The sequence below is a fragment of the Cynocephalus volans genome, chromosome 1 (genome assembly GCF_027409185.1).
Source record: "Cynocephalus volans isolate mCynVol1 chromosome 1, mCynVol1.pri, whole genome shotgun sequence".
In the NCBI taxonomy this organism is placed as follows: Eukaryota; Metazoa; Chordata; class Mammalia; order Dermoptera; family Cynocephalidae; genus Cynocephalus; species Cynocephalus volans.
The window spans coordinates 27068028-27087198 of NC_084460.1; the positions used below are offsets into that span (position 1 = coordinate 27068028).

General features: G+C 50.1%; 1 protein-coding gene across 1 annotated transcript; it reads left to right on the forward strand.

Moving 5' to 3' along the window:
* Positions 1-264: 264 nt before the first annotated feature.
* Positions 265-6585, forward strand: SRXN1 (sulfiredoxin 1). The gene is made up of 2 exons (XM_063105940.1): positions 265-474; positions 4294-6585. The coding sequence occupies exons 1-2, from the start codon at positions 265-267 to the stop codon at positions 4495-4497; spliced, it is 414 nt and encodes a 137-aa protein (XP_062962010.1). The 3' UTR covers positions 4498-6585.
* The last annotated feature ends 12586 nt before the right edge of the window (positions 6586-19171 follow it).

Consider the following 19171-nt stretch of genomic DNA (forward strand, 5'->3'; position numbering starts at 1 on the left):
GTCAGCCGCCTGGGCGCTTCCACCCCGCGGACGCCGCGCGGCGGAGGGGAGGCGGCGAGGCGCCCCCCGGCGGACAGCCGGAGCCCCGTGCCTGGCAGGCCGCGCCCAGCGAGCGGAGCAGGTGTCGCGTCGGGGACCGCGGGCACGGGGTCGGACCACTGCGGGGACGAGTGAGAAACGCACGCTGCGGGCCCCCGTGCGGCCGCGCGGAATGGTACGGTCCGATGGAGTTAAAGCCGGGGCGGCGGCGCGGGGGGCGGCGCGATGGGGCTGCGCTCGGGAGGGGCGCTGGGCAGCGCCGGCGCGGGCCGGGGGGTGCCCGAGGGGCCCCGGGCGAGCGGCGGCGTGCAGGGCGGCAGCATCCACTCGGGCTGCATCGCTGCGGTGCACAACGTGCCGCTGAGCGTGCTCATCCGGCCGCTGCCGTCTGTGCTGGACCCGGCCAAGGTGCAGAGCCTCGTGGACACGATCCGGGTGAGACCCCGGGGAGGCCGGCCATCCGGGGAGAGGGCTCTGGAGGAGGGAGGTCGCGCCGGACGCGAGACAGGACCGGTTCCGGGCTCCTCCGGAGCTCAGCATTTGCTGTGTGACCTTGAGCAAGTGCCTGGGCCTCTCTGGGCCTGTTTCCTCACTTGAGCAAGGAGGGAGGTGATTGGACGAGATAATTAAAATAATGATCGCTAGCTATTATTTTTTGTTTGTTTGTTTGTTTTTGTTTTTGTGTGACCGGTAAGGGGATCGCAACCCTTGGCTTGGTGTCGTTCGCACCACGCTCAGCCAGTGAGCGCACCGGCCATCCCTATGTAGGATCCGAACCTCGGCGGGAGCGCAGCTGCGCTCCCAGCGCCGCACTCACCCGAGTGAGCCACGGGGTCGGCCCTAGCTATTATAAACATAGCGCCTGCAGTGGCCCTGGAGCTGTTTTAAGACCCTTAGCTGCCTAGGCCAACCCTATAGGGTAAATGCTGTAAAAGACAAGAAACCGAGGAACGGGAGGATTTTAGCAATTTATCCAAGGTCAGGCATTAGAAAGTGGCACAGCAGGAATTCACACCCAGGCAGCATGGCCCCAGTGCTCAGCTGTATGGCCACCACACTGTCCAGAGATAAGCTGTGCGGTCCCTTCTGGCTGCGACAGTCAGTGGCAGTGGGACTGGGTGTGTCATGTCTGCTGGGAGGGCCTTGCCTGAACAGGAAGTGGGAGAGGACAAGGGGCAGCCCTATCACTGAAAAAGGGTGTTCAAGAACGCTGGAGTGATCCTGGCAGGAACTTGGCGGGGTGAGGGAGGTGGTGGAGCAGGAACATACCAGTATGTGTCAGGTTAGGCCTATATGTCCGCTTCTCTCAGACCCTTAGAAGGTGAGCACCTGAGACTCCCAAGCCCCACCAAACACCTGTACGGCCAGCCCAGACATCTTTCAGTACTAGAATTTGCACTACCCCCTGTCTGGGGCCACTTCCTCAGATATCCACAGGACCCGCCCCTTGCTTGGTTTGGGTCTCTGCCTCCCTGACCACCGTTGCTAATAGAGCCCCGGCCTCTCTCCTCTCCCCTTAGCCTGAAATATTTTTCTGTATAGCACTTATGTCTGCCAGAAATTATATTATACATTTATTTGCTTGCCGTCTTCCCCATTTCATGTGAACTCCATAAGAGGAGGGACTTTGTTATATCTCGGCTGTTGCCACAACGCTAGCATAGTGCCTGGCTTTTTGTGGGAGGGAGGGGTCTAGCCATGCATGCTCTCTCCTACCATGGGTCTTTGCACAGGCTTTTTCCTGTTAGGAAACATCTTTTATTTATCGCTTGAAACTCCTCCTTGGTCTTTCTGTCTCATCGTCTTCCCTGACTGCCCCTACTAGCTAAAGGGTCTCCTGTGGCCTCACAGCCACCTATGTGCCTGCCAGCGTAGCTCTGATCCCACTGGGGTTTAATGGCCCGGTTAGATACCTGTCTTCCATTCTCGAAGTGTGTGCTCAGAGAGGGCAAGAACTGGATCTGCCTTTGCTTACTGACCATTTGCATTCGTTTTCTGTGGCCACTGTGACAAAATACCACAAATTTAGTGGGTTAGAATAACACAAATTTATTATTGTATAGGTCTATGGTTCAGAAGTCCAAAATGAGTCTGACTGGACTAAAATCAAGGTATCCCCAGGTCTGCATTGTTTTCTGGAGGCTGTAGGCAAGAATCCATTTCCTTGCCTTTTCCAGCTTCTAGAGGCCACCCACACTCCTTGGTTCGTGGACTCTTCCTCCATCTTCAAAGCCAGAAACATCAGGTCAAGTCTTTCTTATGTCTAATCACTCTGACCTCCTCTTCTGCCTCCCTCCTCCACTTTTTTTTTTTTTAATTTTACTTGACCAATATACAATGTAGTTGATTTTCATGTCCCTTTACCAACCTCTTCCACTTTTAAGGACCCTGGCAATTACATTCAACTCCTCTGGATAACCCAGGATGTTCTCTCCATCTCAAGATCCTTAACTTAATTCCATCTGCCAAGTCCGTGTAAGATAACATATTCACAGGCTCCAAGGATTAGGAGGTGGCATCTTTGAGAGCCATTATTCTGCCAACCCACCATCATGCACCCAGCACAAGGCCTGCCTGGCTCAGCTGCCCCTCGCTAGTGGTCCACTAACACCTCATTTGCATCAGCTCATCAATGCTCCATTAGCAGCCCTATTGGGTGTCTTATTCCTATTTTACAGATGAGGAACAGTGTTCACAGAGGTGAGGCCACTTGCTCAGGGTCCCCCAGCTGCTCTGTAGAAAAGCTGAGGTTCAAATTCAGGTTTGCCAGGTTCCAGAGCCCTGGCTTGTAACTGCTGTGCCTTCCTGCTTAATTACCATTTGTGGAATATATAGATGAATGAATTCATCAAAGCAGCATTAGAGAGAACCCATGGGCCAATAGCCTTCTAGGCAGCTTGCACTTCCTGGGGTCTCCGCAGTGTGTTCTACCCCAGACCCCATCCTGCCCGAGGCTTTCCCTGCTTGGGTGGATGACCCACTCTCCACCTGGTTCCTCAGGCCCCTAACAGGAAATCAACTTAGATTCTCCTCTTTCTCTTGTCCTCACATCCACCCCTTCTGCAAGATCTCTCAGATCTGCCCTCTAAATATGTCCCAAACCTGTCTACCTCTCCTTGTCCCTACCTACCACACCACCATCCAGGCCAGCATCTTCTGCTGAACACCTGCAGAGGCCTTGCTTCTGGCCTCCCTACTTGTGCCCTTGTCCACCCCACCAACCCCGTTCCCCTGTGACAACCTTCTAGAATGTTCATTAGATCACATCACCCTCTCTTGTTTAAAATGCTCCGTGGCCTACCCACTGCTCTTAGAAACAAACCTGCATCATCTGGCTCCTGCTGACCTTTCTGATCTCTTCCACTCCTTGACCCCTTAAGTCCATTGCTGGCCACACTGGCCTTCTTGCTGTGCCTCCAACACGGTGAACTTGTTCTGGCCTCAGGCCCTTTGCATTTGCTGTTCCTTCTGCCTGGAAGTCTCTTCCCTCAGGTAGTACGCACCATACATTACTGAGTGCTTTCCATGTGCCGAGCATTGCTCGAAGCGCTTTATAAATATTAACTCATTTAACCTAACAACCCTATGCAGTGGGTCTGTTATCCTTATCCCCATTTTGTCAAATGGGACAACTGAGCCACAAAGAGGTGAACCACCCAAGGTCACATGCCTGTTAAGTAGCAGAGCTGAGATTCAAACGCAGGCAGTTGTCCTCTTCATCTAAACTCTTCCATTTCTCTATGACTCCAGGTGGATCTCCGCTTCATTGTCACCTCAGAGAGGCCTTGTGGACCCCCCATCCCTGTCATGTCACCTGTGTTATTTCTTCATGGCATTTATCACTCTAACATTCTCTTCTTTGTTCCATCTGCCACATTAGATTAAGCCCCATGAAGGCAGGGGCTATGTCTGTCTTATTCTGGCTGCACCTTATTCCCAGAGTCTAGAACAGGTCCAGATGTATAGTATTGTAGTATATTGATAAATGTTTAATAACAACCTGGTCTTTAGGGGAGAAAAATCTCTGATTTGTAGCAACTGCCTATTTCCCTGGTGTAAATACTGTCACCATGGCTGATTTTCAAGCTTAAAAAGTGATGTTAACCAGCTCACAAAATTTCTGGATATTTAGCAATTATCTCTCTCAACCCCATGTGAGCACCCTGTGGGAGCTCAATCCAGATTGATAAAGTCTGCTTTGGAAAATGGCAAGTATTGTACCATGGCCATTTACCCTGTGTTCCTTCTCTCCAGGAGGACCCAGAAAGCGTGCCCCCCATTGATGTCCTCTGGATCAAAGGGGCCCAGGGTGGTGACTACTTCTACTCTTTCGGGGGCTGCCACCGCTACGCAGCCTACCAGCAGCTGCAGCGAGAGACCATCCCTGCCAAGCTTGTCCAGTCTACCCTTTCAGACCTAAGAGTGTACCTGGGTGCCTCCACGCCGGACTTGCAGTAGCACCTCCTTGGCACCTGCTGTCACCATCCCCAAGAGCCCAGAAGACACACCTGGCCTCCAGTGGACTGGGTCATGCAGAAGGTGTAGCAGGAGTGCATCCTCTCTGCATCTGGGGGAAGGATCTGGCTCTAGGCACCCCTTTCGCTAGCTACAAGGCCTTGGACTCGTCCTGAACAGTGTGGGAGTCCCAGTTCCCACCTCTGCAAAAATGCAATCGTGACATTACCCTTGAAGGATTATCAAGAGGACGAAATAAGAACGGAAACAGGTTAGAAGAGCTACATGCTGCTGGCTCCAAACTCTCAAGGACAAGGATCTTTCTGCATTTTTGTCTTTGTATATCCCTTATGTAGACTATGTTCCACTGCAAGTAAAGGAAAGTCTAGGTTATAGCAGCTTAAACAAAGAGAGGTTTGTTTTTCCACATAGTGTAAATTCTAGAGACAGGTGGCTGATGCAGTTCATGACTCAGGGAGGGTAGGGCTCACATCTGTGATCCTTTTGCCTTGCTGTCCAGGCTTGTTACTTCAAAGTCATGCTATATCTCCAGAAATCATATCTGTGGTCAAGGAAGAAAGGAGTGGGGGAAGCAGAAGGGTCAAGCTAGCTGGGTCTGTCACCTTCTATCACAAATAAAACATCTGCTAGAGGCCTGTTTCCTGCTCTCTCCCCCTGCATGTTTCCACTTAGCTATCCTTGGCCTGCGTCAGCTACCATTGCTACAGAGAAGGCTAAGATGGCAGGGAACAGGACTGTCATGGCCGAGTAGACCAATCATGCTCCATCTCCTGGGACTGGCACACTGCCTCCTGAAATAAAATTGGGATCCCATTACCAAGAGAGAGATGAGGGATTGTGTATCAGTTAGCCTTTGCTGTGTAACATACCATCCCAAAACTTAGCAGCTAAAAATAAGTCATTTATTTGCTCACAATTCTCTGTGTTGGCAGTTCGGGCTGGGCACGTCTAGGCAGTACTGTTGGTCTCACCTGGGGTGTCTTGTGGGGCTGCAGTCAGCTGTCACCTCAGCTGGGGCTGGATGGTTTAGGCTAGCCTTATTCACTTGTCTGGCAAGTGACAGGCTGTTGGCTGGGGTGACTTTGGTTCTGCCCCATGTGGTGCCTCTCTAGTAGGCTAGCTCAGGCTTGTTCATATGGTGGCATCAGGATTCCAAGAGAGCAAGAGTCAAAGCTCCAAGACTTCTTGAGTCTGGGATTGGGACTGGGACAATGTCACTTCTGCTAAGTTCTTTTGATCAGAGCAAATCACAAGGCTTTGCCCAGATTCAAGGGATGGGAAACAGACTACACCTCTTGATGGGAGGAACTGCAAAGAACTTGTGGCCATTGTTTATCTATCACAAATAATTTGGGGTAGGCAAACAGTATTTCTCTCTCTTTCTCTCTTGCACAGGGTCTTGCTGTGCCCTGTCTGAAGTCACTGAGACATCGGCCTGGCCCTCAGGATCTAGGGGAAGAGTTGATGGAGCAGGGGGTGGCTCTGCCCAAGGGGTGGGCCCACTCTAGTAGGGGCATCTCTCATTGTCTGCACTGGTGGGATGGGGTGGGCCAGGTGAGATGTTCCAGAGGGACTTCTGAAAACCAAGAGTCCTGGGGGAGGGAGAGACGTAGAGGAAGTTTACAGAGTGAGATGGGCCTTGCTCCCTCTACCCTCTAAGGGAACTCGGTCACTTGGTATCTTCAAGCCTCGGTGTCCCCACCTGAATAATGAGGACAACAGCTTTCCCACCCATTCTGTGTCCCAGGGAAAGATGACTGAGGTGATGAATAGAATTTAAAAGGGATATAATCCTGGATGCAATGTGCTGTCCTGGATTTTATCTTAGAACGAAAAAACAAAAAAAAAAGGACATTAGTGAGAAAGCTGGATATGGGATACAGCCTGTATTTTAGTTAATAATATTATACCAATGTCGGTCTCTTGGTTCTAACAAATATACCATGGTTATGTAAGATGTTGATGTTGGGGTAGGCTGGGTGAAGAGTATACAGGAAGTCTTTGTACTATCTTTGCAACTTCTCTGTAAATCTAAAGTCATTCCAAAATAAAAGTTTGTTTAATAAAAAAGAGAGTGTTGTGCAGTTGCTTTAGACCAATGGTTCAGGTTCTCAAGCTGGTTCGCTAGAACAGATTGCTAAGCTCCACCCCCAGTTGCTGATTCAGTAGATCTGGGGTGGAGCCCGAAAATTTGCCTTTCTAACAAGTTCCTGGACCATAAGCTGAGAACTACTTATTTAAACTGTATCAATTATTTTCACATATGGGGACAGCCAATGCAGAGGAAAGACCCTTGGGCTGGGCCCCCGGAGATCTGTGTTCTGGGACCAGTTTGTGTACTCACTGTGTGACACTGGGCAAGTCTTTCCCTTCCCTGGGGACTTTTCCCGACCTATCAAATGGACTGTCTACCCCTAAGGTTTGTATCTGTGATTAGGACATGCTTTTTGGAAACTGCTATTGTGAGGTGCCCCTGTCTCACGTGAGTGAACCCCTCCTGCACCCACTGGCCTGTAATAAGAGTGAAAGTGTCATCCCCTCCTTGCAGAGAAAACCCAACCAGGCAGCACTAAGGGCCTTGCTAGGCACTGGGAGGGAGGTGCAGAACAGACTTTGAGTGGAAGATATTGGTCACTTAAGAAAGGGCAGCTAGGTTTTAAGGGTATAACCTGCTGGTCACTCTCAGTGGGATCTGAGGACTGTATTTCCCTCTTATCCCAGCAGGTGGCGCTGCCTTCCTGCCCCCAGAGCAGGTCTGGGTCTCTGGCCTGCAGAGTGACTGCAGTGGCAAGAGGCTGGATGGAGGTGCCTGGCTAAGGAAGGCCCATCCCTTGCCCAGAGGAGCCAGGAGCTCAGGCTTGAGAAGGAGATCTGGCTGGGAGCCTGGAGTTTCAAGTTCTACTTACCCTATCTGCTCTTGCTTCATGACCTTGCCCGTACTATGGCCTCTCCATGTCTGCACTGAGGGTACTGAGCCAAAGGAGAGTGCTGGGGTCCTCAGCAAAGGAGACACCCCTTCCAAGAAGCTTCCAGGCCCCTCCTGGCTATTTGCCTCTTCCGGGCTCCCATATGTCTGCTCCCCAAACAAACCCCTTCACCCAGGAACTTGGATCTGGTGAAAGGTAGTGTGTAGGGTTAGGTTCTTCACTGCCACAGAACTTGACCCCCTCCACCATGGTAGATTTTTTAAATTCTTTTATTTATTTATATTTATTTATTTATTTATTTATTTTTAAAGATGACCGGTAAGGGGATCTTAACCCTTGACTTGGTGTTGTCAGCACCACGCTCTCCCAAGTGAGCCAACCGGCCATCCCTATATAGGGATCCAAACCCGTGGCCTTTGTGTTATCAGCTCCGCACTCACCCAAGTGAGCCACGGGCCTGCCCTATTTAAAATTCTTTTAATTTCACAAGTTATATGTATCATATTTACCTTTTAACAATGAAGATATTAACATTTTAAATAATTAAATCTTCTAAAATGCAAATATTAGAGGCAAGCCAAAGCCTACCATGAGTCCTAGTCCTGGTGTCCCTTTGCCATTTTGGGACAATTACGTTCATGAATTTGGCGTATACCCTTCCAGACTTTTATCTAATGTTGTAGTAATGTATATGTGTGTGAGTATAGAATGTGTTTTTGGCTTTTTTACAGTTTTTTTCAGATAGTTTTTCTCCCTTGGCAATATATGCTGGCCATCTACCCCATTAGTGTCTGTGCTTCTCCCAGAGTCTCCCTCATTCTGGTCTCTGCTCAAATGTCACTTCTTCAGAGGGGCCTTCTCGGGTCATCCTGTCTAAAACAGACCCCTCCCCCATCATACTATCCCCTTACCCAGTTTTATTTTTTTCATGGCATTTATCACACTCTCTGAAATTATCTTCTGTGTCTGCTTATGTCTGTCTCACCCACTAGGATGTAAGTTCTGGAAGCAGGATTTGATCTGCTTTGTTTTATCACTACTGTAGGCCCAGTGCTAAGAGGAGTGCCTGATACATAGCAAGTTTTCAATGAATATCTGTTGAATGAATAAATTCCATGAGATCTAGCTCATTCTTTTCAGTTGCTCTATGGCATTCCCAGGTATGAAGAAAACCATTTATCAGTCATTCTCCTGTTAATGGATTTTCGGGGGTTTACACTTATTTGCTGCTGCAAACACCCTCCAGCATCACTCTTTTTCTCAACTGTCTGGGAGTGGAACTGTCTGGCCAATATATATGCTCATTTCCAACCTGTATGATATGGCGAGTGGTGCTCCAAAATGGCTGTTTCAAGTGCGGCCCCTCCAGCAGAGTTTGGGAGCCCACTTTCCTTCCCTGCACTACAACCATTGCTTCTTAACTGTTTTGGAGTCATGAACATGGCTGAGAACTAAAGAAAGCCCTGAGCCCTTTCCCCAGAAACACACACACACAGACACACACACACACACAAACACGCACACTCACACACATATATTTTGGGCAATTTCTGAAGCTCCCTATTCTTGATGGCCTCCTCCCCCAAGGGACCCTGCATCAAATGTTTAGAAGCCTGACTCTCTCATGGATGGGAACACTGAGGCCCATGCAGATGGGGCATGTGAATGAATGAATGAATGAATGAATGAATGGTCTCTCGTTTTGTAGGGGGTAGAGGAAAGTGTTCAGACCCTGACTTGCCTCAAATCAGAAAAAAATATCAATCGGGGTAGCTCCAGCCCTGCCCTACCCTGGACCAGGGAACACCAAGGATGGGCCCTGGACTCAGGTCTGGGTAGCTCCACCTGTCAGCCCTGGCAAAGGCAGGTCAGGCCTGGATCCAGGGTCAAAGCAAGGAACCAGGGAGAGGCCCTGACTCCCCGGGGCTGGAAGGGGACTGCAAGACATCCGTCCCTGCCTCACGTGCACACAGGGGCTGTGTGTTACAAACCACATGTGCTTCCAGTTTCCACCCCATCCCCTGACTCTAGCACTTCCATTGAGCGGCAAGTCGGAACTGCTCATTACAGGAGGGCCACCATCACCACCATCACCATCACGGCTTCCACACTTGATTCTCACAATAGTCCCGAGAGGTGGACAGGGCAGGAATGATCTTCCCGATTGGACAGACAGGTAAGCTGAGGCCCGAAGCGGAGCAGAGACCTGCCGCAGAGCCCCTGGCCCGCGCGGCGCAGTGATGGGCCCCCCACACGCACGCCCGCCATCCCTCGCGGCCCCTTCCCCGGGCCTGACCCCCGGCTCTGCCTGACAGATGACCTCAGCTGCCGCCAATCCATTGGTTCCAGCTCCCGGGGGGAACCAGAACAAAGCGCGCTTTGTGGCGGGGCCGTCCCCTCACCCGGCGCGTCCGCCGCCGGGACCCCCTCCGGAACTCCCAGCGACGCCCCCCGTCCGACAGCCGTGTAATGTCTTCCAGGCCGCGCGGCTCCTTCCTGAGCCCGAGGGCCGCGCTCGCCTCCCCCGGGGGGCTCCCCGGGCCGCCCAGGGCGTCCCCTCCCCCGCGTGGTCCCCCAGGCGACTAGATTGGGGGGCGCCCCCAGCGGGAGGCTCTGCTGCCGCCTGCCTGTCCTGCCGAGGGAGGGGAGGGAGGGGAGGGCGGGGCTCACCTGCGCCACCAGCCCGTGCCCACCAGGCAGGGGCTGCCACCTGATAACCTCGGAGCCACCGTGGGCGGCGGTAGGATTGTTGTTGCTGGTATTATTATTATTATCATCATGTAGTTAGATTTAGACAGGCCTGGGTTTGAATTTGTGCCACTTACGAGCTGTGAGGCTTTGGTAAGTAATTTCACCTCTCAGAGCGACAATAATAGTAACGCACATTTAGGGAGCACCTACTATGTGCCAGACACTGCTTTGTGTCTAAAGGCTTCATGTTTTAATCCACATGATAACCTTTGAAGGGAGGCGTTATTATCCCCGTTTTATGCAGGAGCAGAGGCTTCAGCTGTCCTGGAGACAAATTCACCTCTCTGAGGCTCAGTGTCCTTGTCTGTAAAATAGGGACAATCATAGTAACTCCATACAGGCCACTCACTCTCATGAGTCTTCCCTCTTTTCAGATGAGGACACTAAGGCTGGGAGCAGGTTGCTGGCTTGCCCAGGGACACCCAGCATGGGTCTGCCCCTGAACCCTCTGTCTTTCGAGGACTGTCCATGGAGGGTGTGGCTCCCGTCAGGCTTAGAGGGGATGGGGGAATAGGAGGAGGGTCTGCCCTGCAGCTGGGAAGCTCTCCCTTGAGGGACAAGCTTCACTGCCCTGTCCTGCCCTTGAGGGTTGGGGGATAGGGCAGGCAGAGAGGAAAGCCATGCCCAGAGAGGGGACCGAGGGACCACAGAGGGGTCTGGGCAGGGCTGGGAGTGACCCTGGGTGTCTATTCTATAGATCAGCACTGAGCACCTACTGTGCCCAGGTGCCGTTCCAGGCACTGGGGCCATCAGAGTACAAAACCGATGGGAACCCTGTCCACTCAGGGGAGACGGGCGGTAGCACACACACAAAACATGTATAAGATGTAAAATGCAATTATCTGGTAGTGACGAGGGTACGAGGGAAAGCAGGGGAGGATAAAGAACGAGATAGGAAATACTAGTGGAGGGAAGCTGGTGGGGCCTCTCTGAGGAGGGTACATTGGCCTGAACAAAGAGAGGAAAGAAACACGGTGGATATCAGAGGAAGCGTGTTCCAGGCAGAGGGAACAGCACATGCAAAAGCACTGGGGTGGGAGCCTGTGTAGAGTATCCAAGAAACAGCAAGGAGGCCCGTGTGGCTGGGGCAGCTGGGCCGGGAGAAGGGATGGCAGGTGATGAGCTCAGAGAAGTGAGCACCGTCATCTTGGGAGGGTCCTCGTAGATGGTGAGGACTGTGGTGTTTCCTCCCAGTGAGCTTGGAGCCAAGAGAGGCTTTGAGCACAGGAGGGATGTGGTCTGGCCCTGGCTACTGAGTGGAGCAGGAACAGAAAGCGGGTGAAGGGGGAGGCTGCTGCTGTCACCAGGGTCCTTGGGGATGGTTGGCGATGGGCCACAGTGGAAAGAAGTGATCAGAATCCAAATGTAATTTTGAAGACAGAGCCTCAGGATTTGCCAGTGGATGAAACTGGATTTGGGGAATGAGAAGACTCTGGTGACTCCCAGCTTTGGGAGTCCACCAGCCCTTTCCAGAAACTTCACTGCAGGCCGGAGTGTAGACAGAGTCTTGGAGTTCCTTGGATAAATCTCACTCTGGCACTGGTGTCCTGGGAGACTTGGCCAAGCACAGGACACAACGGTGGGGCCTCCAGTTCCCCAAGAGCACAATGAAGAGGTGAGATTAGAAAAATTTTAAAGTGCCACCTTCACAATTTGTGCCACTTGGGACAGGAGGCTTTGCCATCACCTTCAGAGACCATTGTTCTTGAATTTCTAACTCTATCTGCTTTTGATTTACTTAAATTTTTAAAAATTAAGAAAACTTGAGACCGCTAGTTTAAATGGAAAATTGGTATCATGTGACCCAAATAAATGTAGCTGTAAATATAAGCAGTGTAAACATAACACTGTTCCTAAGGTCCTCCAGATTTGACCAAGACCACCCTCTTTTTATTAGCAAGTGTTACAGAGATACTCACCCCCACCAACCCCGGACTCTCTCCTTGCAGGAATCAGGACTGGAAGAGATTAAACAAGGATTCATTATCTTGCTCTCTGTGTCCTCACCCTTTTTCATTGTATTTGACAAACAGAAAGCACTTATGATATCCCAGGCTCTGTTCTTCAAATATAAAGTCATTTAATCCTCACAACACCCCCATGAGGAAGGTGCAATTATTATCTCCACTCTGCAGGTGAGAAACGAAGGCTCAGAGAGGTGAGGTCCCTTGCCCACAGTCACACAGCAGAGATAAGGCAGAGCCAGGCCCTCTCTGGAGAGCACTCATCTGACCACCCCACAATTCTGTCTCTTGAAGGCATATCAGTAACACTTTGGGGAGTGCCAAACTATTGGAACTAGAAGGGCCTTCAACTTTAATTCAGTAAGTATTTATTATTTACTAAAATATAAGTTATCATATCACTCTTGCTTAAAAGTGTTTGAGGACTGAATTCAGAAAACAATGCCAGGCTCCTCACCATCTACACCCTAAATCACCTGCCCTTCCCCAGCTTGTCCCACTCTAGCCAGGCTGACTGCCTCCCAGTTCACAACTGCTTTCTAACCCCAGGGCCTTTGCACTTGTTCCTGCCTCTGCCTGGAATACTCTTCCTTTGGTTCTTCTGACTCCTTTGCATCCTTTAGGTCTCAGCTCAAATATCACCTCCCTAGAGAGGCTCCCCTTACCTCTCCCCATGCCCCCCAATGGTCTCCCCAATAGTCTCACTCTGTTTTTTTCCTTCATTGCATGTAATTATTTTATTTGCCTGTGTCCTTGTTCTTTGTCCTGCTTCCCCACCAGCATGTACGCTCTGTGCAAGCAGGACCTGGTGGGCAGAGCAGCTAAGCCTCTGAGGTGAATGGCCTAGAGAAGAGCAGACTGGGAAGGGTGGGCACTTGGACTGTCCCCAAGTAAGGGAGATGTGTCTGTGGGGCCTCAGAGGGCAGGGGAGCTCTCCAGGAAAATCAGCTTAATATGAGGAAAGGTCTTTTCTACACTCCTAGTGTTCAAACATAGAAAGGGCTATGTCATAAGATAGTGACTCCCCATCTTAGGAGCTATGCAAGCTGAGACTGGACAACCTTTGTTGTCCAATATGGTGGGGCTATGTAGAGTAGATTCATACCATAGATAGGATAGATACTCATTCATTTGCTCACATACTCACTTACTCATTTACCCTGTCTCCTATCTATCCATTTATTCATTGACTTCAAACTTGACTGTGTGTGGATGAACTTCATGACTTTGGCCACATTCATATGACATCTGTACTATTATTTACATAATATGTCTGACTTTTTAAATTTAAATACATGTGTTTTTAAATCAACTTTGAGGCATAATTTACATACAATAAAATGCATCCACTTTTAAGTGTTACCATGCAATGCATTTTTACAAATGTACACAGCCCTGAAACCACTATCACAATCAAGACACAGAACATTTCCCCCACAAGTTCCTTTGTACCCCTTTGCAGTCAAGCCCCCTTTGCCACCCTGGTCCCAGACAATCACCTACCAGAAAGTGCCAAACATTTCTCCAGAGTGATGGGACTGCTTTGAACTCTCACCAGCAAAATCCTGATGTAAATGAAAAATTGGAATTCTTTATCACAATTAAAAAGTAACTGACCAAAATGAATGAAATGGAAACAAAACAACATTTTCAAATTCTAGCTGGATAACATTGTTTGTAGAAGCACTGAGCGCAAGACCAGCTCTCTCCAGGTTAAGGGCGGGGAGGGAGCACTCCACAGGTGTTAGAAAGATGTTACTGGTCTCACTGAGGACTTTCTCCCTGGCCTGTGCAAAGAACTGGGAGATACTGTGTATTTATTGTTATCTAATAAATTGTTGCTGTTCACTCATAGCATCTTTTATCCACTCCCCACCCCAGTGATGCAGTTTCCACATCTGGGAAACATAGCTGCTCCTCATCTCCCCTTTCATCCACCCACTCATTCATTCATTCACATGACAAGTGTTTATTACCAGCTACTCTGAGCCAGCACTGGAGCTACAGAGAAAAAACATGTGCTGGGTACTATGTCAGCCTTGAGGGTGGCATAGTGCCAGGCACATAGCAGACTCTAAGAAAATATCTGTTGACTGGATTGTTGTAAAATGAAAGACACAAATACCCATATCCTCCTTGATACCCTAAGCTATTGCTCTAACAAAGTTTGGAGCAATCAAGGAAGGTTTCCCAGAGGAGGTGGCTCTTGAACAAACACTTAACAGAATTCATTTGGAGGCAAAGAGAGGCAATGTGAATTGCTCAAGGCCACACAGGAAGAAGGGAGATAAATGAAGGATGGACAGAACCCAGGACTCGGGGCTCCAGCCCACCGTTTCTCTCAAGGGCTGGGCCAGGTCTCAGACCATCAGGCAAGAGAGCAGGCCTGGGGAGGGGGCTCTCAGGCCCTGAGTCTGGAATCCATTTGCTCCGGCCCAGCAATGTTTTCCCAGGGAGAAGCAGGAGGCCCTGGCCCTGCTCCTCCCAGCACCGCCCCCCCGCCCCCACCATCTGCTCCCTGTTTATTTATTTATACTTAAGTCTCACCTCCCAACCCTGCCGGGGGCACCAAACATACCGGCATCCCTGCAGAGAGGGGAATGAGGGAGAGAGAGGCACTGTCAGCCCCCATCACCAGGGAAAGCCCAGGTCTGAGAGCTCCTCAGCCTTTCTACCCCAGCAGGGACCAGCCAGGAGGACTGGGCTCAATTCCCAGCTCTGCTCCCTGGCCAAGTGAGTGCTCTGTGACTCAGTCTCCTCATCTGTAAAATGGGGTTATAACAGTAGCCCCCTCACGGGGTTGGTAGAGAGGTTTCAGCAAAGTGCTTCGGACAGTGCCTGGCACAGACACGCTCAATGAGTGTTGCTGCTGTGTCGTGTCAGCTTGAGCAGGAGGACACTGCTCTTCTGCAGCTGTTCTCTCATCTCTGCAATGGGCAGCTTGTCCCAAGATGTAAAGACCCTCCAAGACCAATGTCCTAGGGTCTGTGAGGACCACAGTTCCTATCCCCTCCCCAGGACCCTCACCTCTGGCCTAGGACAGGCAAATGATGCCAGCACCCTGCTTCCAGTCAAAATTGTCCTTCAACCATCTCCTAATCTGCATAGAAGGCAAAACCACACCTTCCCCAGCCCTGTGTGAAGCCAGAGGTCCTACCTCCCTGAATGGCCACCCCCTGGAAGGCAGGCACTGGCTGCCATCCACAGTGGTGCTGATTATTGCCGTGAATGCAAATCCCAGGAAACTGGGCCCAGCTGCTCATTAATGGTAATTAGCTCAGGGTCTGTCAACTGGGAAGGAGCTGCGGGGGCCCAGGCTGCTCCCCGGGGCTTTGTTCTGGTGCCACCCACTCTACACCCTCCACAGACACAGTCTTCCTCCTCCCTGAGCCTCAGGGGACCGTCCCCAAACTGACCCTCCCTTCCATCCCCATTCCCCCATCTGAGTCCTCCTTCTCCTTCTGTCCCCATTTCCTCTCTGAGTCTACGACCCCTGTTCTGCACCCCCTTCTCTCTCTGCACCCACAGCCTCTCTCTGATTCCTCTCACCAAGCAAGTCCTTGGCTATTTCACCAGATCCTTGTTCCCTCTCTGTACTCACATCTCTACCCTTGGAGTCATCTTCTCTGACCGAGTCCTGCCCCTCCATCCCCATCCCTCTGTCTGCTCCAGCCTGACTCTTCTTCTGAGCCTGTCTCCCCCTCTGATCCCCTACGCCCCTTACACTCCACACAGTGCTCCAGTATCCACTTGAGATGTATGTGCCATCTAAAGGCCTTCCGGGGGTGTCTCAGCATCTTGGCAGACCTGTTCCATTCTGGCCAAGGAGCCACCTTGGCTGGGGCCTCTGTAACCATACAGCAACTGTGCAGTGGGAGTTTAAAGAGGCCAATGAAGGGACGTGTACACATTTACTGGCCATGCCTCACATCTGCTGGATGCTATTTGAAGCTTGTTTTCTTCTTATTGCCCTGGGGAAACAGGCTCAAGAGGAGTTGTCTACCTCAGTCTCACAGGAGGGCCTGAGCTGGGATCAAATCAAGCGAGGTTCTCTCCACATCTCAACTTCTCTCTGCTGCATCCCAGGCCTCCAGGTCATGGGAGGGAGAAGAGGATGTGGGTTAGCCCCGCCCCCCAGTCCCTCTGTATCACCCATGCATGGGGACAGTAGGGGGAGGAACGGTAGCACCGAAGAGGGCGGGAATGGGTGGGAGAGGGAGCCAGGAGGCAGGTGTCTGTGGGATGCTCCATCCTCACCCTCCTTGTCCTCGGTGCTCCCACCCCAGTGGGCCCCCGCCCCCCCACCCCATTCTCATCTGGCCTCCATGTGCTGGTGCCTGCACCTGAATACACACTCCCCGCCAATCTGTCTTGGGCTGTCAGAGGATCAATGGGGCTCCCAAGGCCCGGCCCAGCAGGGAGCTGCAGGGGAGTCCCTAACAAGAGCTAAGAAGGGGACCCCGGTCAGAGGGGGAGGGCAGCAGGGAGAAGCCAGGATGAGAACAGGGGCATGAGCCTGGGTCTGAGTTGGAAAGGCCCCTGGAAGACCTGGTTTCCCAATGGTAAGACTTGTCAACTTCCTTGGCCAGGGGTCCAAGGTTGGTTTCCAGGTCTGTTTTGCCTCTGACCTCGGGGACCTGTTTCTTTTCCACTCTGGGCCTCAATTTCCTTATTTTTAAATGTGAAGAGATTGCACTACCCTGGGATTGCATCTCAGGCAGACATAAGTTCCTCAAATCAGCACGAGATCTCTCTTTCTGTGAAAATATAAAATATTTAAGTGAAATAAAGTAAGATGCAGAGTAAAGTGCATATTTAGCTACCTTCTGTGTACTGATAACTCTAAAAGAAGGTGTATGTATGTATTAGCTTGTCTATGCACAGAACACTTCTGGAATGACACAAGAAACAGTGGGAATAGAGACGGTTTGAGGAGAGGACCTGGTTGCTGAGGATGGGGTGGGAGACAGACTTGCCTTGTACTCTTTTGTACTGTTGGGTATTGGTCCGTGCTCATGTATTCCTTGGTCAAATAATAATTACATTTAATGCAAAATATGTCATCCTACTAGGAAGTATGTGAGCAGGAAATATGAAGAGAAACAACATATTTATGTAGTCTCAATGTATTTCCCCACAAGACATTAATTAATTGCAAAGAGAAAAATAGTAAAGTTACAGTGGAGAAAATCTGCAGGCACCACCTTGACCAACTGATCAAAGAGAACATGGCCAGAAATGGGGCAAACTGACATCGTGTGCCCCGATAAGAAGCACTGGGAAGGACACAGCATCACTTCTGTGGTATTCTTGCCAAAAGTGCCTGATCTGAATCTAATCATCAAGAAATAACAGAAAAACCCAAATAGAGGGACAGTCTACAAAACAACTGGCCTATACTCTCCAAAAAATGTCAAGGTCATAAAAGTCAAAGAAAAACCAAAGAATTGTTTCAGATAAAAACTAAATGCACCATGTATCCTAGATGAGACACTGGATCAGAAAGAAAAAAAAAACGTTTTTTGTTTATATGCTACCAAGGACATTGGTGGGACAATTGGTAAAATGTCAATGGGTCCATAGTGTAGACAGTATTATTGCATCAATGTTGATGTCCTGATTTTTGAATCTGGACTGTGATTTTGTAAAAGCACATTCTTGTTTTTAGAAAATATGCATGGAATAATTAATTTAGAGGTAAAGAGCCATCATGTCTGCAACTTACTTCCAATGTTTTAGATAAAAATGTATACAGGGGGGGAATGATAAAGCAATGGTAGTAAAATGTTAATATTTAAGGAATCTGGGTGAAGGGTATACAGGAATTCTTTGCACGATTGTTGCAATCTTTCTGTAAATCTGGAATTATTACAGAACAGAAAGTCAAGTATAGATATAGGTCACTGGTGTAGCTCACATTGAGCAGGCACAAGTGATGTTCAGGTGCATGCTAAGCACTTGGCACACGCAATCAAATTTCTTTCTTACAACCACCCCATGAGGAAGGTGTGACTATTTCCTGCTTTAAGCAGATGAGGACACTGAGGCAGAGTGGTTGAGCAACTCGCCCAAGATCATGCAGCTGGAAGAGGTGATACCCAGGAACTCTTCTTCAGCAGCATTCTATAGCTCTAGGAATGAATGGTCTAGGAACCAGAATTCTATGATATGAACCCAGGGCTGGGAATTGTTTGCTTAGCACTGGGATTGTTGGATTCCTGTTGGAAAAGTAGCCTTGATGTCATTATTCACCCTTTCATCAAATGTTCATTTGTTTATTCACCTGTCCAACCCTGTATTGAGCACTCACTGTCAGCCAGACAGTGGACTTATGAAGGTGAGTGGAATGGGCATGGCCCCTGCCCTTGCAGAGCACCCACTTTGTGCCAGGCTCTGGGTTCAGCGTGGGGTTAAAGAGATGAGCCAGAGACAGTCCCTGCTCTCCAGGAGCTCATTGGCCATCAGGGGATACCAGCAGGAGCCAACCAGGAAAGAGAAGCACGAGGGGCTGTGGGACCCCAAAGGAATGGGGGTCTGGAAAAGATTTCATTGAGGAGACAGCCTTTAGGCTGGGTTTTGATGGATGTGTAGGAGTTCCTGAGAGGGTGAAAGGAGGAAAGGGCACTCTTGATGGAGGAAACAGCACAAGCAAAGGCTCAAAGGTAGAAACAAGTGGGTTTCTGGGACACGGTGTGGCCTGGGGTGATGGGAGCACTGTGGGAAGGGTCAGGAAATGAGATTGGAGAAGAAGCTGGGCCCGTCTAGGGAAGGGCCTCAGTGCCAGGAGGTTATGATCATGCTTCAGAGAACTCAACTAAAGATTTCCTCTTCTTTTTCTTCTCATTCTTTCCCTTCCTCCTCCTCCCCCTTCTTTCCTTCCTTCCTTCCTTCCTTTTCTTTTTCCTCCTCATCCTGTTTTTCCTCCTCCTTTTTTTGTATCAGGTGCAGAGAGCTGAGTTGGTTCCACTTCTCAAGTCATAGCTCACTATCATCATGTGCTTCATTTTATTTTAT